This window comes from Mesocricetus auratus, unplaced genomic scaffold, assembly GCF_017639785.1.
Source record: "Mesocricetus auratus isolate SY011 unplaced genomic scaffold, BCM_Maur_2.0 Super-Scaffold_100007, whole genome shotgun sequence".
Lineage (NCBI taxonomy): Eukaryota > Metazoa > Chordata > Mammalia > Rodentia > Cricetidae > Mesocricetus > Mesocricetus auratus.
The window spans coordinates 47,906,502-47,929,815 of record NW_024429191.1 but is presented as its reverse complement, the minus strand read 5'-3'; the positions used below and the strand labels follow the sequence as shown (position 1 = coordinate 47,929,815).

Below are 23,314 nucleotides of genomic sequence, written 5' to 3'. Positions count from 1 at the left end.
GCTCCAGGACCGAGGTCCACTGGCTAGGACTCAACCCTAGCACTGCTGCCACGTGATGATTCCTACAGGTCACTGTGGCTTCCGCTGTGCCGTCTTCTACCAAGAGCCTAGGAAAGTGGGGAGCAAAACTCCTAGAGCGCACCCACACGGACAATCCTCAGATCCCATTATTTAGCTCCCTGTACCTTCATTCAATATATATATATATATCAGGGCTGGAGGATGAGACTGGGTCTTGCTATAGCCCAGGTAGTTCAGGCTGGCCTCAAAACTTACAGCAATTTCCATAAAACAAAAAACATGCTACTGCAAACATCCCAGGCTGTGGAACTAGGAAGTAACCACACGGTACCCACCTGACACTGGCCTGGCTTATGGCCGTCTGAGCTGGACAATTGTGGTCCTGACGACTACACCTCCCCTGGGATAAACAAACAGAACAGTTGGAAAAGTCCTCTTGCTCCAATGACTCCACTCTGACACTTGTCACCCAGCTCAGCCTGTCCTCTCCCAATACCTGGGGAGAGACGCTGGTGCAATGAGCACACACCCACAGGATCTGAAGGCTCAAGACAAAAACAATATGGCAAGAGGTAGTGGCCTGGAATGGCACCTGGCCACTTTGGAGAAGTTCAGCCAGGTAGATGTGGGGCAGAGGAGCCCTAAGGAGAGAGAGAGGAAGGAGTCATAAACCAGGTAAGGAAGCTGGCACAGTAACTCGTACCTGCAAGCCCAGCCAAAAAGCTGGGCACAGGAATTTGTGCCTACAACCCCAGCATAGAAACTGGGCACAGTAACTCACACCTACAACCCCAGCATAGGGATTTAACTCCAGCGAAAGTTCAAGGTTACCCAGGCATGGAGGCACACACCTTTAATCCCAGCACTTGGGAAGCAGAGGCAGGATGATCTTTATGAGTTGCAGGCCAGTCAAGGCTACACAGTGAGAGTCTGTCAAAAAAAAAAAAATCAAGGCTAGATGGGCAACATAGTGAAACCATCTCAAATAGCCTAAATCAAGAAAGAGACTTTTCCAAATAAGGTAAGCCTAATTGCCCTTAATAAGCATAAGGATGCAGACAGGGACAGCAGTAAGTGAGTTCTAAGCACTTCTGGAAGCCCTTTCCACGCTCTGGTTCCTGATCTCTAAGAGTCATCAATGCTTTCTCAGGTTCAATTACCAAGACATTAATTAAGAAAGTCAGATGGAATAGCCTTAGAGAACTTAGAACCTCAAGATTTTCTGGGTAAACTGATAGGCATTGGGGATTTTTTTCTATTTGGAGCATATGAAATTCTACTGACTCAAAAAAAATACTAAACTGGGCAGTGGAGGAGCATGCCTTTAATCCCAGCAGTGAGGAGGCAAAGCCAGGAGGATCTCTGTGAGTTCAAGGCCAGCCTGGTTTAGAGTAAGTTTCAGGACAGCCAGGGCTACACAGAGAAACCATCTTGAAAACTAACAAACAGCAAACAAACAAACAAAAAATGTCTACCCTCATCAGAGAGGGCTAGAAGACTACAGTGGCAAACCCTTGGGAGCAGACCCAGGAGAGGAGTCAGGAGAAGCAGGGCATTTAGAGTTCAGAGTCTGAACACTGACCTGGCTTTGGTCTCTGGGGGGAAGCTCAGGACCTGCACGGAGGTGGTCGGCCGGAAACAACAGTAAACGATGTTGGATCTGCAGGTAAAAGAACCGTGAGGAGGAGAGAGCAAGCAGGCTGGGCAGGAGCTGAGCTGAGGTGATGGCTCACAGGCTTGCCTAACTCTCTTATTCCCAGGAACATATCCTCAGCTCTACCAAAGCAGAGAACAGAAGAAGATAGCAAACCAACAACCAAAGTTACAGCAAAGTGGAGCACAGTATTCCCAGGATTTGGGAGACAGAGGCAGTGGCAGAAGGATGGCAGGTTAAGTTTGAGCCTGGGCTACACAGGAAGTTGCAGAATAGTCAGGACTACATAATGAGACCCCGTCTTAAAACAAAACCAAATAGTAATAGCAAAGAAAAGGTGTCCTTGTGGCACAGACAGGTGTGGGGGAAGAGGTGTTTAACAACAGGACATCAGTAAGCAAAGAAGGTATGGCCATACAGCACAGGTCTTCACCTGGAAATCTTTTTCTCCAGCTGGCTAAAGTGGACTCGGGCTCCTGGAAGGAGTCCTATTTGGGGAGGCAAGTGTGGATCTTCGATGTATATGTCCAGGTGAGGGGGATATTCACAGTCATCGATTTCTAGAGCTACTGTTAGCTTCACGCCCGTTTTAACAGCCCCGGCATTCTCTACAGATAGAGGGAAGGGTGGCTAGTGGATCAGTCATGACTACAGGGTCCCATAGCTCTAATTCGAACTTTCCCCCAGTGACAACATTACCAGGCTTTATCCGGCAAAGGGACAGAGGTGGTTCACATAGCATCCGTGACAAAATTTCAGCAGAGAAAGACACCAAGGAATTGGGGAGTCTGAAAAGAGTAACAAATACATGAGGAAACACACAACCAAGAGATCAGCTCATAAGACAAAAAGGGAGCTGTCTGATCTGCTAAAGCACCACATACAAGGGCCTAGAAAGTCTTGAGCTAAAAGGGCTTTTGAGAAAATAAGTGTGTAACAGAGATTCAAAGCCTACCTAGCTCTAAAATAAAAAAGAAATCTGCCAGGCAATGTTGGCGCACGCCTTTAATCCCAGCACCAGGGAGGCAGAGGCAGGTGGATCTCTGTGAGTTTGCGATCAACCTGGTTTACAAGAGTAAGTTCCAGGACAGCCTCCAAAGCCACAGAGAAACCCTGTCTCAAAAAAGAAAATATCCTTCTTAAAACTAATCTAGTAGGATTTTTCATCACACAGGAAAACAGCTTTTTGCATCTATCGTTACCTACGAAGGCTTCTATGAAATAATCATGTTCCTGCATTCATCGACCAACTATATGCCACACTAAACCAAGGTCCTTCTCTACATTTCTATCTTCTTTCTCGTATTTTCTTATGCCTCTGTTCCCTTTGATTGCTAAAGCTTTTCCTTAACTGTAAGAACATTTGCTGGACTGGGTGGAATGTGTACAACATTTAGGAGGTAGAGGCAGGAATCAAAGGGCATCTTCAGTTACACAGTAACTTCAAGTCTGGCTTTATGAGATCCTGTCTCAAAGACCAACAAACAAAATGTGGGGAGAGATGGGGGTGGCTGCGGCACACGGGAAAGTGAAATTCCACAAGAGGCAGCCTGAAATAGAACCTCCTTCATAGTGACATCATCCCTCTACAGGCTAAACCACCACATTGAAGAAATGTGTAGAGCAAGGACAGACTGTTGACTCAGCCAGCACAGAAGAGAGCATGGCCCAAAGAACCAGACGTAATACAGGACATTTACTTGTCACTAAGCAGGTGGGTCAGCGAGGACTCAGGCAGTGCTTTGGAGGTATCCAGTACATTAGGTATGTCCTGAGGGCTCCCAAGTTCCAGGGTCCACTCCTTTTGGACAGTGAGGCAGGACTGTGTGCCAGCTAGTTCCAGAGGACGCTGAGATGTGCCAGATGAACCCTCCATCTCAAACAACATTGGCGTCTGCTAGGAAACATGAAGACATTGGCCTCTGCATGTGCCTAGGCCAGAAAAAAGTTGCCTAAGTCCTCCAATGCTGATCTCTTCCTGGAACCCGGTGAAGGAAGGGACCCCAACAATGACTCCGTCCCTCTAAATTCAGCCTCTTCCAGGAGACCTAGAGGACCCACACTGGCATGCCTGCTCCAGACTCCAGCCCAACCAGCTTTCTGATAAGAGAAAAAAGCACTCACTGAGGGGCCAGGAGCCACAAGGCGGTAGACTTGGTTTGGGTACAAGAATGGAAACCATCGAACTGAAGGGCCAAGGAAGATGAGGGAGACCTGCGAGGAAGGACAGCACGGTACTGAACCCCAGTGTGGAGCCTAGGGCATGCAAGGCCGGGCCCTAGGTACCTGGAGTCCCAGCTTACCTTCTGATCCCTGTTCTCAACTCCTAGAGACTCAGGTGGGCCCCATCTAGACCTCTCCTTCCTCTGAGTGCCACAAAGCCAAGTTCCTGACACGCAAAAACTCAGGGTGGGCTTTGGAGGCTGTGAGCTGGCTCCCGGAAGGACACAAAAATTACGTTTCATGAGGGCCTCCTTGTGGGACACCAAGAATAGCCGGCTCTGTTCAACATGGGGTCCCTCTGGGCAGGAAGGGTCTGTCTGAGGTGACTCGGAATCAAAGGTGGCTCTGGGCACAGGCAGGATCAGTGCGTCAGCCAGGAAGAACTGGACATAGACTCTGTTGGAAGAGACAGATCTTCTGCGATGCACGGACTGAGTGATTTGGACCCCAAGTCCCAACACACCAAGGAAACTTCCCTCAGACCCAGGAGAACATGCACCACTCCAGGACAGACCTGGCCTTCTTCTTCTGGATGAAGCCTTGCATGTCCAGCTCCTTCCAGGAAGGGAAGCTGCTCCCGACTTCTCTCTCTACGACCAGCCGGAACTTCTCCACCCGCACCAGGCAGCCTAGATGAAGAATGTTTTCTATCTTAGCAAGAGCATCCAGCAGGTCTGTGTCCATCCCAACCCTGAGCCAATGCCCTCTTCTGATCATCAACTACCGTAAGCAGAAACCATTCCACATGCATGTACAATCCCACCCCTGGCTCCAGGTGCTAAAAGGCCTTTGCTATTCTTTCCCCAAATCTCAAACATGCCCTTTTCTGAATCTAACAAGTTTTCCCCTCTAGGGTTTCCCTTTATTTATTTATTATGAATACAACATCCTGCTTCTATGTATGTCTGCAAGCCAGGAGAGGGCACCAGATATTGGTCCAGTGGATAGGAGAGCGGTCGGAGAAGATGGGTTGGTTGAGGTTTCTTCCAAAGGTGTAAACATGAACCTGGTCATCTTTTAGCATTTCATGATTTGAAGAGGAATTCTTGCTTAATGGGAGGGAGAAGGTAGCCATATCAAAAGGACTTCCCAGAGTGAAGATGGAAAATACACAGAGTGTTAGGCTACCTACATGGAGCCAACTGGAAATGATCCCCGTGGTGACCAAGCCGTACAGCTTCCAGAGCCAGGTAAAGAGAATTGTTCCCATTAGGCCAGACACAGCTGAGAGGCCTGTGAGGATGTGGTTGCTGGGAATTGAACTCAGGACCTCTGGAAGAACAGTCAGTGCTCTTAACCTCCGAGCCATCTCTCCAGCCCCATCTGTTTATTTTTTTAAAGATAGTTTCTGTTACATAGCTCTGGCTGTCCGGGAACTTGCTATGTAGGTCAGGCTGACTTTGAACTCAGAGATTCATCTGCCTCTGCTGAGATTAAAAGCAAGTGCCACCATGCCAAGTTCCTCTTTATGAATCCCAACAAGTCAAATAAGATCAGTGTTCTTCCAAATTATGAATGTAGGAAACAGGAAGGTGCATGTTTAGGAGCTATGTAGGAGAGATGGATGCTGAGAATATAGCTCTGGCCCCTCCTCTCTCCGTCAATCCCAGCCTCTCAAACTCCTCCACATCAGTAACAAACCTCAACAGATGCCTCCTCCTGGCTCCTTATAACCCCAAAACTCCACCCCACCACCAACTTTCCGTCTCAACTTCACACCTATGAGCTTTGGGTCAGTGAGGGGCTGCGAAGTCTCAGACAAGGGCATGCAGGGCAATGAAGCACTCTGGTCCCGCAGCTGCAGACAACCTTTATGAGATGAAGCCACCAGCACCCCAAGGAGAACCTGCAGGAAAAAAGGCCCAGCTATTAAACAATTATTAAAGAAACACAGGGCTGGAAGTAAGTTAAGCCCAGTACTCGGAAGGCAGAGGGACTGTTCTAAGTTTAAGGTTGTCTTGGTCCATATTATGAGTTCCAGGACAGTCAGGGTTCACAGCGAGATCCTGTCTCAAAGTAAAAATAAAATATAAGCCAGGAAGTGGTGGTGCACGCCTTTAATCCCAGCACTCAGGAGGCAGAGGCATTCGGATCTCCGTGAGTTCGAGACCAGCCTGGTCTACAAGACCTAGTTCCAGGACAGCCTCCAAAGCCACAGAGAAACCCTGTCTCGAAAAACCAAAATAAATAAATAAATATATATGTAATTTCATTGAGCATCTACCACGTGTCATATGTTCTTTTAAACATTAGCAGTAACAAAGACAAGCACTCATATATGTAGGAGTAAGAACTAACTTGCACAATTGAACATGGTAGTACATGCTTATAGTCCCAATAATCAGGAAGCTGGGGTAGGAAAACTGCCAGAAGTTTGAGGCCTGTTTGGGCTATACAGCAAGACTGCCGGAGGGGGGAGCAGTGACAAAAACAAAGCAAAGCAAAACCCATAAGAATTCTATATTCCAAGCTATAGTTTTAGGGGCTTGTTTTATTACATTTATTTGGGGGTGTCATTTCACTTATGTGGAGATCAGAGGACAACTTGAAGAAGTCAGTTGTCTTCCTTCACCATGAAGATTCTGGGGATCAAACTCACTCTTGACACCAAGAGTCTTTATCCTGACTGTTCTTGTTTTTTTGGTTTTTTGAGACAGGGTTTCTCTGTATTGTTTTGGAGGCTGTCCTGGAACTGGCTCTGTAGACCAGGCTGGCCTCAAACTCACAGAGATCCTGCTGCCTCTGCCTCCCGAGTGCTGGATTAAAGACGTGCGCCACCAACGCCTGGCCTGTTTTTGTTTTTGAAGCAGGGTCTCACTGTGTAACTCTAGCTAGCTTGAAACTGTGCAACCTATGTAGCCTGAGGGTTTTTGTCTGTTGTTTGAGACAGGGTCTCACTATGTAGTCCAGGCTGGTCTAACTCATCCACTGATCTCTCCCCTCCGAAGCACTAGGATTAAAGGTGTGCAGCACCACACCTAACCCAAGCTGCCATTTGTTTCCAGTCTTCCGAGCTGCTATAAAAAGGAAAAATAAGTAAGGGGCAGGAACAGACACTGTTCTTGCACAGTCAAATGACAAAACCAAAAAAAATAACAAGTGAGTTGAACATTGCCACAAGAAGTAGCAATGAAGGCACAAAAAGCAGTCCTGAGCCTTCTAGAATTCCCTTACCTGAGCTGGCTGGAATACACAGGATGGCAGGCAGAGCCAGGACCAGGCTAGGTGGCGATTCAGTTGGCAGCTGGTCATGTGGGCAGCTTCTGGGAGAGGCAGAAGGGCCTTTGGGTCAAAGGTAGCCCAAGCCCTGTGCTCCCCTTCCTTTGCCAGGACGAGTAAAGTAGGGAAAGAGTAGGGGGTCTGCAGCTGAGAATACTGTTGGGAGAAGTAGTAATCAGAGCATGCACCCTGTGCCAGGGGTCCTCAAGTATGTGTTGCCAATCTTCCCCCACATTCTCATACTTTCTGGTGGGGACAGTTATGTGGCTCTTCCAGGATCTCACTGTGTGCGTGCCGGATGGGGCTGACAGGTGAAATGAGAACATCCCAGGAGGGAGCCAGGAGCTGCAGTGCCAAGCTGGGGTTCCCAGGAGAGGAGTGCTTCAGGAACTGGTGATATCTCAACACAAAGGGACACAGCCTTGGCCAGGGAGAGAAGGACAGTCATTTCCCTAAGATCTGTCCCTTCCAGGATCATGTTTCCTCCTACTCCCCTCTCCACCCCAGACCACTCCATCCTCCTCACTTGAGGGCCAGTTCCTTCAGCATCTTCGTAACCCATAAGTATAAGGGAAGTCCTAGCTGACATTCCCACACGAGTTGCTCATACAAGGAGGCACCATGAACTGTGTAGGATGGCAAAGTCTCAGGCTGAAGACAAGAAAAGCTTTGAAGAAGAACGGTGCCATGGAGACAAAGTGCTAGAACGGGTCTTGTTGTCCCTCCACCCACTGACTGCAGCAGATGAACGTCTCGGAGCTGCAGGCAAACAGAAATGAACAGTATGTGGCGTACATCTGTGAACCCCAGCACTTGGAGGCAGAGGCAAGAGGCAGGAAGACTAGAAGATAAAGGACCATCGTTGGCTACACAGAACCTTGAGGCCAGCTTGAGCTACTGAAACCTAAATAAAGGACTTGATGCTGGGTGGTGGTGGCACACCACCTTTAATCCCAGCACTCGGGAGGCAGAAGAGGTGGATCTCTGTGAGTTTGAGGCCAGCCTGGTCTACAGAGTGAGTGCCAGGACAACCAGGCTGCACGTGACTGTATTCCCAGAGCTCTAGAGCAGAGGTAAGACGACCTTTGTGAAGTTCAGGCTAGCTTGTTTTACACAGTAAGTTTCAGACCAGTCAGGGCAACATAGTGAGACCCTGACTCAAAACAAACAAGACATAAAACTACCCAAGAGCTAGAGAGATGGCTCAGCAGTTAAAAGTACTAGTCTCTCACACAGGACCCAAGTTCACTTCCTAACGCTCACTGTGGGTGACTCAAAGGCACCTAAACTTCCACTCCAGGGGATTTGATAGCCTTTCCTGGCCTATGCAGGAAACTGTATTCATGCACAAGTACACCCCCACCCCCACACATACAAATACACACAATGGAAAACTAAAAGAAAATCTAAAGCAAACAAGCAAAAAATTACAACAAGAGTGGAGGTAAGACCCCAACTTAACCTCATGCAGAGGTGACTACTGTTTCCACACCCTGCGTTCCAAGAGAAGCTCATGTCCCCCAATGCTGCCTGTCTCATTTTCTATCAAAACTCATTCTCACTGAGTGGTGGTGGTGGATGCTTGGGAGGCAAAGACAGGTGGATCTATGAGTTTGATGTCAGCCTGGTCTACAGAGCGAGTTCCAGGACAGGCTCCAAAGCTACAAACAAAGAAAACAACCCTCATTCTCTCAGGTTCAGTTCCCATGATCTGTGGGTCTGATATCTGACATACCTCCAGACGGACCCCTGGTCGAATCACCCGCCTGAGGCCATGGATCTGCTGATATGCGAGGCAGAGAATCAGCTGCCCGTCTAGCACGTAGAGGCCAGCAGACTCATTCAACACATCAGTTACTGTTCCCTGCAGAGCACAGAGGTCCAGTTGGCCACTATTTCCTTCTGCGGAGGCTCATGTTTCCTATGCTGCAATCTCTAGGACCAGTTCCTTTAACTCACCAAATAATGTAAGACTTTGGAACTCCGGACAAGACCTTCTTGGCCCCTACTGTCTTCAGAGTTCGTGGGTTGGGGAAGTGGTGTAAGGTCAGCTTCCAAGGATATATCCAGTTCCAGCTCCCGCACATGCCCTGGTCTCAGTGGTATCAGATCTGAAGATGGAATGGTTGTCCAAATGTAGTAATGATGACCTCGGATCTTGGTTACTCGCAATTTTGTCAGCACATAGGCCCTACCAGGCCGAAGGACTCGGTGCCACATCATCTGAGCAGGAATCTGGCTTAGGAGGGAAGTAGCATTATGCATGAGACAACCTGCCCCCAATGCTGCTCTTCTGCCAGAGTCCCTTCCCATCACAGTTTGGTTCCAAAGGCCTTGATTCTCCTCTTATCTTTTCATCATCTGCTTATTTATTTGGTTGGGTTTTTGTTGTTTTGTTTCAGACAGCCCAGGCTGGCCTCAAACTTACTATGTAGCTAAGATTAGTGTTGAACTCTTAATACTTTAAGGATTTCTCCACAGTAACAGGAAATGCCGCATATTTCTTAACCCTCTCATAAAGATACAAACCATCCCTAAAATTTCCTTCAAAATTGATAAAAATTCCATCAAGAAAATTTTGTTCTTTTCAATATATCAGAGCACACAAGTCAAACATTTATTTCATTAATATGAGCTGAGTATATGACTCTAGTATTGAGATGCTAAATAACAAATTAGTAATTCCTCTTTAATATGTTTCAAATCATTGAGAAGACAAAAAAAAACCTTAAGTAATAATGCAGAGCCACAAATGATCATGTATCAAAAATATACACATTTAATAACTTCTTCCTTTTATTTTTCTTTTATCATACTGGAATCAAACCCAGGCAGGCATTCTATCACTGAGCTACAAGTTCAGCCCTTATAAGGCTGGAAAGAAAGTAAGGATGAAGTGGAATGACCAAGGTAGACAGACTGATCTATTAAAAAAAATTATCAAATTATTCTCATAGAGGATAGAGGCATCATCTCCTCCTGGAGCTGGAGTTACAGGTGAGTGTGATACACCTAATGCAGGTGCTATGAACAGAACTCACATACTCTTCAAGAGTAATATGTGTTCTTAACCCTGAACCATTTCTTCAGTCCTGAGACTGGTATCTCTTGTCTGAAATACAACCACAAATACTCCAGATTTTTTTTTGAGATTCTAGATACTCTGCATATATAAGATGCTTTGTAGATGGAACCAATTCTAAACATGAAATGCATTTGTTTCCTATACACTTTATACACAGAGCACGGAGGCAGTAATCCTGCACAGTATTTTTAGTATATCTGCGTTTTAACTTCAGTCTATTATATGTAGCTAGTTGGTGTCATGTCTTCATTCAGTTTCAGATACTTGAGCATGTCAGATTTCAGATAGGGATACTCAATCTTGAACCTAAATTCAAGGCCCACCTGGGCCACAAGATGAGCTCAAGACCATACTGTGCAACTTGGACTCTGTCTTAAAATTTTTTAAATAAATAAATAAAAAGAGGCAGCTCAGTGGTAGAACACTTGCCTCCTAAGCACAAAGCCCTAGATTCAAACCTGGAGCGAGCACATTAATTAATTTGGATCAACAACTGTCTATACTACAGAAGACCTGACTCAGGTTTAACTACCTCATGGCATTATGCCCCACAAAGTAAACTCTAGTGAGTCTGTTACAGAACCTGCAGACTACAGCATCCATATGCAACTTCACTATCTGTAATACTACATTACATTGCTTGTTGCCTGGCATTTTTCACTTATAATATTGCAATATTTATAACACTTAGACAATTAGAAAAACTTCTAGGCCAGGCATTGGTGGCACATGCCTTTAATCCCAGCACTCGGGAGGCAGAGGCAGCAGGATCTCTGTGAGTTTGAGGCCATCCTGGTCTACAAAGCGAGTTCCAGGACAGCCTCCAAAACAATACAGAGAAACCCTGTCTCAAAAAACCAAAAAAGAAAAAGAAAAAAAAAAAAAAAGAAAAACTTCTAATGACAGGCAAAGTCGGTTCATTCATATGCTACTATGTGTCCAGAGAGAAATTTCTGAATTGCACTTAAATTTCTTCAAACTGCAAAGCAGGGTGAGTGCTTCAGGTAGACTCTAGTCTTACTGTAGGTCCTAGATGGTTTCTGTTTGTTGGTTGGTTGGTTGGTTTTAATAAGTTACTGTTTTGGTTTTGAGACAAACTCATGACAGTATTCCTGCATCCGTCCCCCAAGTACTGTATTACAAATACGAGCAACCACATCTGGCTTCCAAGCATTATTTTGTTGGACTATGGTTTTGTTGCTGTTTACAAAGGTCTCAAACTTGCTTTGTAGCTGAGGCTGGGCCTTGAGCCCCTAATCCTCCTAGTTTTACTTCCTGAGGCTTAGACACCATGCCTGACTTTTACTTTTTGTTGTTGTTGTTTTTTTGAGACAGGGTTTCTCTGTGCAACAACCCTAACTGTCCTGGAGCTCATTCTGCAGACCAGGCTGGCCTCAAACTCACAGAGATCCGCCTGCCTCTGCCTCCCAAGTGCTGGGACTAAAGGCGTGCGCCAGCACCGCACTTATATTTTTCATACATGTATGAACACAGTGGAGGTCAGAGAACAACTTGCAGGAATTGGTTTTCCCTTTCCACCATGTGAGTTCTGGAATCAAACTCATGTCTTCAGGCTTGGCAACAAGCATCTTTTCTCAGTGAGTCATGTCACTCATCCCTTAGGAACCAGTCGTCTGTGATACTGAGGTGGCCTTCTTAACATTTATTTAGTATTTTTAGTAAGCATATAAAATACTGTTGTGACATTTTCTCAGGTGTATCAGTACATAGCTCATACTCCTCTCTCATTAGCCTCCCTTTTACTTCCTCTCCTCAGATGGTCTCCCTTCACTCTCATATCCTATGTATCTATTACCTGGCAGGGTGACAGGGCTGTCAGAACCCTAGCACTCAGGAGATGAAACCAGTAAGACCAAGCACTCAAAGCCAATCTCAACAATAAAATCTAAGTTCCTTATATGAGAGACAATATGTAGTACTTGTCTTTGTGTGTGTGTGTGTGTGTGTGTGTGTGTGTATGTATGTATGTATGTGTACAGGTGACAGGTGTGCTCATCTGTGTAAGTGCATGTGGAGGTCAGAGGTTGATGTCAGAATGTCTTCTTCAATCACTTCTCTATCACTTTTTTAAAAGATTTATTTACTTACATGTATAAGTGTTTTGCTTGTATGTATATGCACCACATGCCTGTGGAGTTCAGAGGAGGGCACTGGATTCCCTGGAACTGAACTTAGAAATGGTTGTGAACCACCCAGTGGGCGCTGGGAACTGAACCCAAGTCCTCTGCAAGGACAACAAGTACTCTTAACTGCTGAGTCTTCTTTATAGCCCTTCAATCTTATTTTTTGAGACACAGTCTCTCTCTGAAGCTCAGAGCTCAGTAACTGGCTAGTCTGGCAGGCAGTGAGCTTGTCTTCTGTCTGTCTTTACTCCATAGCACTGAGCTAAAGAGGCTTGCTGCCATATCTAGTTCCCTTACAGTGCTGGGATCTGAACTAATGTGCTCATGCTTATACAAAAAGCACTTTATCCACTAAGCTGTCTCTCTAGCCTCTTTCTTTAGTTTTTCAAGACAAGGCTTCTCTGTGTAGCCTTAGCTATCCTGACTCACTCTATAGACCAGGCTGGCCTCAAACTCAGAGATCCACCTGCCTCTGCCTCTTGAGTGCTGGGAATAAGGGTATGTGCAATCACCACCTGGTACCTCTGTCATTCTTTTTAAAAAATTATTTCAATTTTGTGTGTATGAGTGTTTTACATGCATGCACATCTGTGTACTGCTTGCATGCAGTGCTTAAGTTGGATCCTTTGGAACTGGAATTATAAACTGTTGTTAAGGTGTCACATGGGTCCTCTGAAAGACAAGCCATGCCACTGAGCCATCTCTTTATGCCTTCTCCTTTTTTGGAAAAAAGTTCTTACTATGTACCCTTGGCTGGCCTGGAACTTGCTATGTAGATCAGGCTGTCCTCGAACTCACAGTGATCTTGTTTGTACTCTAACAAATAAAGCTTGCCTGAAGATCAGAGGATGGAGCTAGTCATTAGTTAACCATAGAGGTCTGTACAGACAGACAGGAAGTGATATGGCTGGGCAGAGAGAGGAATAAGGCAGGAGGAGACAGGAATTTGGTCCCTTTTCAGTCTGAGGATTTCATAGAGGTAAGAGCTCTAGTGACGGAACTCATGCTACAGTGATCTGCCTACCTCTGCCTCCCAATGTAAGGACTAAACACATGAGCCCCATATCCATCATCCATCTTTCTTGAGCATGTGCAGGTGCACTGGGCAGATGTACCTGGACCCGTTCACGTGGACATCAAACATAATCTCAGGTGGCCATTTCTCAGAAAGTCTCTACCTTTTGAGGCAGGTGTCTGTTGGCCTGGAACTTCACAAAAAGGCTAGGCTAGCTGTCTGGCAGGTTCCAGGGCTCTGCCCACCTCTCCTCCCACTTCAGCAACACTGGAATCACAGGCCATGCTACTGTGGCCAGCTCCTTACATTAGGATCAAACTCATGCTAGTAGAGAAAGCCCTTTACTAAGCCATCATCTCAGCTGTTTGTCTGTTTCTCTCATCATCCTTCCTTTGGCTGCCTTTAGACCCTTCTTTCTCTCACAATTCCTACTTTAGTATCACATGTAAGAATCCAGGAGCTACACATAAGAAATGGGAGGGTTGTCTGTCCTACTGTGTCTGGCTTACTCCTTGTACTATGTGGCTCTCCCTATGTTGTTCTCTTGCTCCAACACCCCTTCTACTCCCACATGTCCAACTTCACCCTGTTCCTCACCTGCACAATGATGGACACCTGGCTGCCAACTTGGCTGTCAGCTTCGGCTAATTCACCAAGTGTTGCGATGAAGTACCTTTTGTTCTGTGTTGACACCAGGGCACTCACACGGACCAGCTTCCCAGCCAGATTTGGCTCCTGTAATTTGTGCTTCTTTCTAAGAAAAGAGACATTTTCATTTCTCTCCTTTTCCTCTATACAAGTCTTCCCTTCTACAATAAAGAACAATTTCCTAGCAAAGTAAAATGCCCACAATTCAAAGCTATTATCTAAAAGTTTCCAACCCTTCTTGCCCTCAGATAAGGCATATTTTCTTGGGAGTCAGAGGTGGCTCTTCTGGGTAAAGGTGCTTTTTGCCAAGGATGAGGTCTGGATTTGATCCCTGGGAACAACATGGTGGAAGGAACAACATCTCCCACAAACTGTTCTCTGAACTCTGTGTGATTGTATGCTATAATGGGAGGTACACACACACACACACACACACACACACACACACACACACACACACACACAGAATCCTCTTGGGGACCAGAGAGATAGCACTTGTGTAACTTCTAAATGCAAGTTCTATTCCTAGAACCAAAATAGTGCTTTAGCATAATCCCTGTGGTGGGAAATGGAGGCAGGTGAGCTAAGTGGTCAGCCAGCCTAACTTACTTACAGGCCAATTGGAAATACTATCTCAAAAAATAGTAAGGCTGACATTGTCTGAGGAATGACACTTGAGGTTATCCTATGACCAACACATGCATGTATACACACAGAGATACAAAAAGAATATTGTTTTTTTAATTATCTTATTTTATATGTATGAATGTTTTCCCTGCATGTATGCCTGTGTACCACATGCGTGCCTGGCACACTGGAAGGCCAAAAAACGGTGCTGGATCCCCTTGAACTGGAAATACAGATGATTATGAACCATGAGGATGCCAGGACTCAAACTCAGGTCATCTGACAGAGCAGAAAGTATTCTTAACCACGGAGCCATCTCCCCAACCTATTATTTTCCATTTTTTGAGGAAGGGACTCACAGTGTAGCCCAGAATGACCTGGAACTCACTATGTAGACTACATAGCCATCCTGCTTCAGTGTCTGAATGCTAGGATATAGAGGTAAGCCTCAACCAGTTCAGAGCCTTCCTCATAGCTTTCTCAATGTTCAAAACCCCACCATTCCCTTGCTCCATCCATCATCTATATTAATGTCAAAACATCTTTTTCTCCACAGAAGTACCATCATCCTCCCAGCTTCACAATGCTCCTTTCTTCCCTAAGAGTGGAAAATTACCTGTATCTGAGCAAGTAGGATGCCTTTTCTGGGTAGAGGACAGGGATAGGAATGAGAGGGCCAGGACTGACAGCCAAAGGAAGTACTGGCACCGGTGTACCCCATAGCTCCAAGTGCCCTTCCCTGGAGGAATTCTTCTTGGCAGGAGGGAGGTAACTCCAACTAGGGAACAGGAAGAGATGGCCCAACCAAGAAAGGTCTAGATCTATAAGCTAGAAAAGATCAAAGCCACAGGTTAGCCAGGACCTTAGTACCTAATCTACCACTCCTGCTCATAGTGGAGTGATCCCCCTTTCCACTCACCTCACAGTCCAGGGTTCCAGTGTTATCACTCACATACAGGCTTCCACTCCTGCACTCTTGTTCCAGATCCCCAGACTGGTCTGTTAGTGTCCCTAAAAGTAACAGCTGCTGCTGGGGCAGGACACTGCCCCCTGGCCCAGCTCCTTGGGACCAAGCCTGGTAAGCATTACTGCTCCAGGACAAGCAGCTGCAGCATGGGAGACGCTGGTGGGTCTTGAGATTCTGAACCGAGACAAAGCTGGAAAGTAAAGAAAGCAGTTCTGCAAATCAGTTACGTCTAACATACTCTCAACCTTAACACACACCTAGAGCCTAAAGTGGGCTGAAGAACATGGACTAGGAGGACTAGGAGATGTTTGACTAAACAAGAGCCTTGAAATTATGGAGGGGGTTTGGATCTAAAGGTTGAGCAATGCCTCTAAGGGAAATGGGAAGAAAGCCTGTGATATAATAGCTCTATAGCAAGGGATCAAGAGACATGAAGTAGACTGCGAGCAGCCTGAGGAAATAAGAGTGCATGGAAAACACTAAAGACTCCACAAAAAGTTCAGCAATGGTTCAGCAGTCAAGAGCACTTGTCTACAGCCAGACAGTGGTGGCTCACACCTTTAATCCCAGCACTTAGGAGACAGAGACAGCATCCCCACAGTAGTTCACAACTGTGCGTAACTCCAGTCCCAGGGCATCTGATGCCCTCTTCTGATCTTCATGGTTACCAAGCATACATGTGGTGCACAGACATACATGCAGGCAAAATACCCACATACATAAAATACATTTAATTTAAAAAGATACAGAGCTATGCTGTTGTACAAATAAACTGATACAATTCTACTGAGAAAATATGCAAATAGATACTGAGATTGTAAGATCAGCGTCTCCCTTCAGGTTGGTAATGATTTTGGAAGGGAGAATCATATCAGAATAGACTTATTAGGAGACCTCATTAAACCTTTCTCTTTACATCTTCCAAAACGACAATGGGACGAACCGCTATGAGTGTCTGGGGTAGTAAGTACATGGCTACAGGGGACACTGCTGCATATTCACACCAGCTAATCTCTTTCTTCCTCCTCTCCTTCTCTATAGACACAGCTTAAGCCAAGTTAGGAGGCCATTAGGGAAAAAGCTGAATGAAGAATAGGAAAACTCTGCAGATGAAGGTATGTTTAGACCCCCTCCTTTTCCACACACTCTTCTCACTTCCTTCTCAACACTAAACTCAACCGCCCCCACGCCCCACCCACCCTACCTGTAGTTGAGGGGCAGTGTAAAGTCCTGGTTCTCTCTCTGGGACAGCCACGTTTCCTTTACACAATCAATTACTGACTGAGTCAACAGTTTATCAGGCTCCTTGTCAGCAGGAAAAAGGGTCGCCTGGATGAAGGTCCGGGCAGCCTCAAGCCAGGCTTGCTCCTGAGGGAAATGAATCTAGTTAAAACATATTCATGACCATCCTGCCCACCAAGGGATTTGGGGAGAATAAAGACATAGAATAAAATAAATCTCCAGGCAATGGCTGCACACACCTTTAATCCCAGCACTCGGGAGGCAGAGACAGGTCTACAGAGTGAGTTGCAGGACAGGCAGGGCAGTTACAGAGAGAAATTCAGTCTCAAACAAATAAACAAATCCAGATTATCAAAAATTGAATGTTTAGAACCTGAAGAAGCTTTAAAAGTTTAGACCTGAAGGCAGAATTCCATAGAGAAGAGTACTTGCCATATATTAAGTCCAGCAAGAGTTAAACAGGTAGCCACTTAGCTTTGATTTTGTCTCCTCTAACAAACACGTACTGATTCTTTTTTTGTTTTGTTTTGTTTGGTTTGGTTTTTGAAACAGGGTTTCTCTGTATTGTTTTGGAAGCTGTCCTGGAACTAGCTCTGTAGACCAGACCAGGCTAGCATCCACCAAAGCCCGGCTCACATACGGATTCTTAAAATGCTCACTTGAAATACAGATTCCTGGGGGCTGGATAGATGGCTCGGCAGGACTAAGTTCAATTCCCAGCACCCATATAGCAACTAACTATATGTCCCTAACTCCAGATCCAGATCTGATGCCCTCTGCTGGCCTCTGTGGACACTGCATGCACATGGTACACAGACATTCCTGTGGGCAAAATAACCATATGCATCAAAAAAAAAAGGAAAAAAAAAAAAGAAAAGAAAAAGAGAAAGGAAAGAAAGAGAAAGAAAGGAGGAAAGAAAGAGAAAGAAAGGAGGACAGTTTCTCTGTGACCCTTTCTCTGGCCATCCCAGGTCAACTGCCACTCTGGCCATGGAGCTTCCACAGTACCTTGTACATGTCTATTACATGGCGGTGGCCCCACGGTTAGTTATGGTTATCACATCTTACATGGCGTCTGGTTCTAAATCAGTTAGTTGAAAAGTAAAATGCCAAAAATTGCTTTCAAAACTCCACACCTTTAACCCCAACACTAGGGAGATAGAGGCAGCCAGATCTCTGTGTTCAAGGCCAGCCTGGTCTACAGAGTGAATTCCAGGACAGCCAGGATTACACAAAGAAACCCTTTCTGGAGGGGGGGCACCTTTATTTAAATACAAATTTAAGCCTGGTGGGGTGTGCACACTTTTAATCCCAGCACTCAGAGGCAGATGAATCTCTGTGAATTCAAAGCCAGCCTAGTCTACATAGTTAGTTCCAGGATACCTAAGGCCGTTACATAGAGAAACCCTGTCTCAAAAAAACCAAAATAAATAAATAAACAAAAATAAAAGGGGGTTGATGCACATATGATCTCACAGAGACTGTGGTAGCATGTACAAGACCAGCACAATTTCAAGCCAAATAAAACTCCAGCAAGGAGAAGTGGGCAAAAATTTCCACACCTAACCAAGAAGCTGTTTGCAAGTGATACCTGTTGGGAGAGGAAAATCAGTTTTCTCCAATGGAGTGACGCCAGCTATACTAAACACACTCTATGGAGGCCCCATGCCCTGAATTGGTTGCCTAACACAGAACAGACTGTGCTTTTTATTTATCTGTTTTATTTTTTAGGTTTGAATTTTTTATTTGGATTTGTATCTTTATATTTTTTCCATGAGAGACAGAATATGAAGTTGAGTGGGTAGGATCTTGGAGTTGACAGAGGGAAAAGAATAGAGACAAAATATATTGCATGAAAAAATTTTAAGTCTACAAAAAATTCACATTACTGCTCTTAATATGTGAATGTCTAATAGAAAAGAACATATGCAAAGGGTAATTTATTTACTTACATTAAAATATATATTTACTTTACATGTATGGATGTTTTGCCTGCATGCATGACTGGTGTCCATCCCATCTCCTAGAACTGGAGTTAAGGATGGGTGTATGAGCCGGGTGTTGGTGGCGCACGCCTTTAATCCCAGCACTCGGGAGGCAGAGACAGGCGGATCTTTGTGAGTTCGAGACCAGCCTGGTCTACAGAGAGAGTTCCAGGACAGCCTCAAAGCCACAGAGAAACCCTGTCTCGAAAAACCAAAAAAAAAAAAAAAAAAAAAAAAAAGGATGGGTGTATATTCAGGACTACAGGCATATAACTACCATCATGCCTGTATTTGGAGTGTGTATGTTGTTTTTTGAGACAGGGTTTCTCTCTGTAGCCCTGGATGTCCTTGAACTCCTTCTAAAGACCAGGCTGGCCTCAAACTGAGATTCACCTGCCTCTACCTCCCAAGTGCTGGGATTAAAGTGTGCACCACTGCCTGGCAGGAGTATAATTTTTAATTATTTTATTTTTTAATAATTTATTTTATTTCATGTGCATTGGTGTGAAGGTGTCAGATCCCCTGGAACTAGGATTACAAACAGTTGTGACTGTCATGTGGGTTCTGGGGATTGAACGTGGGATAGTCAGTGCTGTCAACCATTGAGCCATCTCTCTCTAGTCCCCAGTTCTTATTTTTGTTTTCTTTCAAGCACACACTTGAGTCCCTATAAACTAAATATATATAAACGATAACCCCACTCCATTTAATCCCTGTTCTGTCTGTCCAGCTAGTTTTAACCATCACAGCTCCATCTCTGGTTAACATACCACATTCAGCACTTGTTTTGGGTTTTTTTTGTTTGTTTGTTTGTTTGTCTGTTTGTTTTTCAAGACAGGGTTTCTGTGTAAAGGTGCTGGCTGTCCTTGAGCTCACTATGTAGACCAGTTTGCCCTTGACCTGAGATTTTTGCCTGCATTTGCCGGGTTTAAAAGTGTGCGCCCACTGGGCGGTGGTGGCGCACGCCTTTAATCCCAGCACTCGGGAGGCAGAGGCAGGCGGATCTCTGTGAGTTCGAGGCCATGCTGGACCGACAGCCTCCAAAACAATACAGAGAAACCCTGTCTCATAAAACAAAAACAAACAAAAAAAAAGTGTGTGTCCACCACCTGGTTTATTTCAACATTCTTTTTTTTTTTTTTTTTTTTTTTTTGGTTTTTCGAGACAGGGTTTCTCTGTATTGTTTTTTGAAGACTGTCCTGGAACTAGCTCTGTAGACCAGGCTAGCCTCGAACTCACAGAGATCCGCCTGCCTCTGCCTCCCTGGTGCTGGGATTAAAGGCTTGCAACACCTGGCTTATTTCAGCATTCTTATGGACAGTCCTATTGTCTTCACTATGGCAAACACTCTGTTTGCATTCAGTTTTAGACAGTGCACCAATCCATTATCCAGATGTGCTTAATCAACATAATCAAAGCCTAGAAGTACACTGTTTTCTCAGAGTTTTGGTTGCTAGTTCTCTGATGTCCTATCTATTGCTTGACACACTGAGAACCTTTGTTTTTCAAAGTAGTAACACTGTTTCAAAGTGAAATCAAGTTTGGTTTTATTTATTTATACACTTATCTAATATTTTTTTTTTGAGACAGGATTTCTCTATGTAACAGCCTTGACTGTCCTGGAACTGGACAGGTAGACCAGGCAGGCCTGGAACTGACAGACATCCAACTGCCTCTGCTTGAATGAAAGGCATGTGCCACCATTGCCTGGATAAATTTGGATTTTTTTTAAAGGGGGGGGGGCAGTATGGTGTCACTCTCCTTTAATCTCAGCACTCGGAATAGCAGATGGATCTCTGTGAGTTCAAGGCCAGCCTGGTCTATGGAGTGAATTTCAGGACAGTTAGGGCAAAGTAGAGAGACACTGTCTCCCACATACCACACCACGTTAAAAAAGGCCAGGAGTATGAGTTTCTTGACCTGGATCTCCATGGACAGGACATGGATGGTAATGAGGAACTAGTCCTAAGCCCGCAGAGCTAACCAAAAGGCTGAAACAGACCTTTTGAAGAAGCTCACTTAAGAACAAAATAATATAAATGGCTTAGCAGTAAAGACAACTGAAGTGCAACCCTGGTTACCAGAGTTTGATTTCTGAAACCCACATGAAGGTAAAATAGAGAAACACCTCCACAAAATTGTCTTCTGAACTCTCTATTAGCTGTGGCACATATGCCCCGTCCCCAAACCACACACAATTCTGAGGAACTCAGTCCAGCAGCAGGGCACTGAACCAGCGTAAGGACCCCTGGACTGGGTTGGGGCGGTGTGTCCATAATCCCAGCAACGGATACCTGAGCAATGATACCGAAATCAAGGCCAGCCTGGGCTACATAGTGAGTTTTCAGGCCAGCCTCAGTTACATAGGGAAAACTTTTATTTTGCTTTTTTGCTGTTGTCTATTCTAGGCAGAAAGGCAAACCAAAGATATGTATTGAATCAAATGAAGCAAAGGTCCGTATTTTGAATAAGCTCTGAGATTCCTTTTGAATAATGTAAGCGTAACACTATACACTTCACCCTCAAATGCTTCAATTGCCTAGCTTTCTTGTACTTTTTGAAACTGAGTCTCACTATGTAGCCCTGCTGCCTTGGAACTTCCTATGTAGACTAGACCTGTCCCAATGCTAGGATTAAAGGCTTGTACCTGGCTGGAGTGCCTACCTTGAACGGCCTCTGAAAAAATGACCCAACCATAGGCAAAACGCTGTTGATAAGATATGACCCGTACTCAGCTTTGGGAACACAGAGGCAGGAAAGAAACTCTACCAGTACTCCCAGAACTGTTCATTTTGTACATTGTGGTACATGCTAACACAAAAAAAAGGTTTTTTGGCTGGGCGGTGGTGGCACACACCTTTAGTGCCAGCACGCAGGAGGCAGAGGCAGAGGCAGACAGATCTCTGAGTTTAAGACCAGACTGGTCTACAAGTGCTAGCTCCAGGACAGAGAGAAACCCTGTCTCGAAAAACAAAACAAAAAAACACCTGGAAGGTCATTTGCTGCTTTTTTTCTGCTGAGTTCGCAAGCAGTCACTTTAATTTTTCTTTCCCACTTGGTAAGGGATCTCTCTGCGAAAACCGGTGTTTGGATGTGGTCTGTGCCTAATCCGGGTCCGGGAGGGAACGCCTGATGTGTGTGGGGTTTCCTTCACCAACAACTACTAAGAAAGTACCTGCTCAAAAAGACAAGACAGTTCGTTATTCCTTCTGACCCCTCCACCTCCACCCAATGTAATTTAGTTTTTCAAAAGACATCTGCTCTAACTCTTGCTCATCAACATGTCTCTGCTGCCTGGTAACGGTGTCCGTCTGACGCTTTCCCGCCTAGCTAACTCACGCACAAACCCCAGGAGTGGGATGTTTCTCCTTCACCATCCACATACGTCAGGGAGCTCCTGCAGCCACACACAGCCCCACAACCTGCTGGTCTCCCAGAGCGTAAGCCTTCGAGAGGGGGTGGGCGGCGAAGTGTTCCGGGCTCAGTCGGAGGTGGAACAAACGGCCTGAAAGCTCCTGCGCCCCGGGCCGCGATCACAGACAGTAGGTGGAAGGAGGAGTACAGGAAAGAAGGAAATCCGGAACAAGTGAGAAAAACAAAACAAAAAACCCACGAGAATCACACAAACGGCACTCACGAAGGCAGATGCCTGTACTCCGCAAGCGTCCATGAGGAGCCAAACCCCTACTCTGAAGAACGCGGGAACGCTGGGCGCAAGGGATCACGGGAGGGAGCTTGTGACGTCCAGGAGCAGCCCCGGTTCCTCCCAGCTTCCACCGGCTCTAGGCCCTGCCCGCCCCTTTCCCTGGAAGCCTTCCCAAGAAGCGCACAATCCGCCTGGCTCATAACATCTTGCAGTCTCCCTAGTTTTACCAAGCAAAGAAGCGTGAATCTTAAAAGTAGCTACGGCTGGATAGGGTGGCGCAGGCTTTTAACTCCAGCGCTTGGGAGGCAGAAGCAGGCAGGCAGGCGTATGTTATTGAGTTCGAGGCCATTCTGGTCGTCAGCGCGAGTTCCAGGACAGCTAAGGCTGTTACACAGAGAAATCTTGTCTCAAAAAACAAAACAAAAAGTAGCCACAGGCTGGCCGAGTGACGCACACCTTTAATGCCAGCACTCTTGGAGCAGAGGCAGGGAAATCTCAGTGAGTTCCAAGCCAGCCAGAACTATTAAGTGAGACGGGGAAAAAAAAGCAGACACGGGATACCATTCATATTTGTGCTGTGCACTTAACTCACTGATGTATTCAGCTCTTTCCTTTACCTGTCAGCTCCAGCTCGTGTCTTATTCTACTCGTTTTTAATTCTAATGCCTAGAACTGCGCTTGTTGCTTAAGAACTTGATGAAAAATGCCTGGCTCAGTTAATGAGAGCTTTTGCTTTTCCTAACTCAATCAGCCAGGCAAGCCACAGCTCAGTCAGTACTGGTGGAGTAAACAGAATTCATCTGGGTGTATGCACTGAAGAAAACAAAAATCCCCGCCT

The 23,314-nt window shown here is 45.6% G+C and overlaps 1 protein-coding gene across 5 annotated transcripts in view; it reads right to left on the bottom strand.

The window, feature by feature from the left end:
* Nucleotides 1-22,569, bottom strand: part of Ctc1 (CST telomere replication complex component 1) — a 23,418-nt gene extending 849 nt beyond the window's left edge. Inside the window, exons 1-22 of one of the 5 annotated variants that reach the window (XM_021225759.1) lie at nucleotides 22,468-22,569; nucleotides 21,818-22,005; nucleotides 16,808-16,971; nucleotides 15,556-15,793; nucleotides 15,253-15,464; nucleotides 13,959-14,115; nucleotides 9,077-9,352; nucleotides 8,853-8,981; nucleotides 7,644-7,876; nucleotides 7,361-7,538; nucleotides 7,073-7,273; nucleotides 5,618-5,744; nucleotides 4,413-4,527; nucleotides 3,979-4,294; nucleotides 3,800-3,889; nucleotides 3,376-3,572; nucleotides 2,375-2,463; nucleotides 2,109-2,283; nucleotides 1,604-1,681; nucleotides 518-662; nucleotides 357-421; nucleotides 1-107 (exon numbers count right to left, since the gene is read on the bottom strand). The exon at nucleotides 1-107 is cut by the window's left edge and continues 59 nt beyond it. In XM_021225759.1, coding sequence (XP_021081418.1) covers nucleotides 1-107; nucleotides 357-421; nucleotides 518-662; nucleotides 1,604-1,681; nucleotides 2,109-2,283; nucleotides 2,375-2,463; nucleotides 3,376-3,572; nucleotides 3,800-3,889; nucleotides 3,979-4,294; nucleotides 4,413-4,527; nucleotides 5,618-5,744; nucleotides 7,073-7,273; nucleotides 7,361-7,538; nucleotides 7,644-7,876; nucleotides 8,853-8,981; nucleotides 9,077-9,352; nucleotides 13,959-14,115; nucleotides 15,253-15,464; nucleotides 15,556-15,793; nucleotides 16,808-16,971; nucleotides 21,818-21,829 — 3,304 coding nt within the window. In that variant the 5' untranslated portion in view covers nucleotides 21,830-22,005; nucleotides 22,468-22,569. The other 4 variants (XM_021225760.2, XM_021225757.1, XM_021225758.1 and 1 more) reach the window with 4 other exon arrangements.
* Between the last annotated feature and the right edge of the window lie 745 nt (nucleotides 22,570-23,314).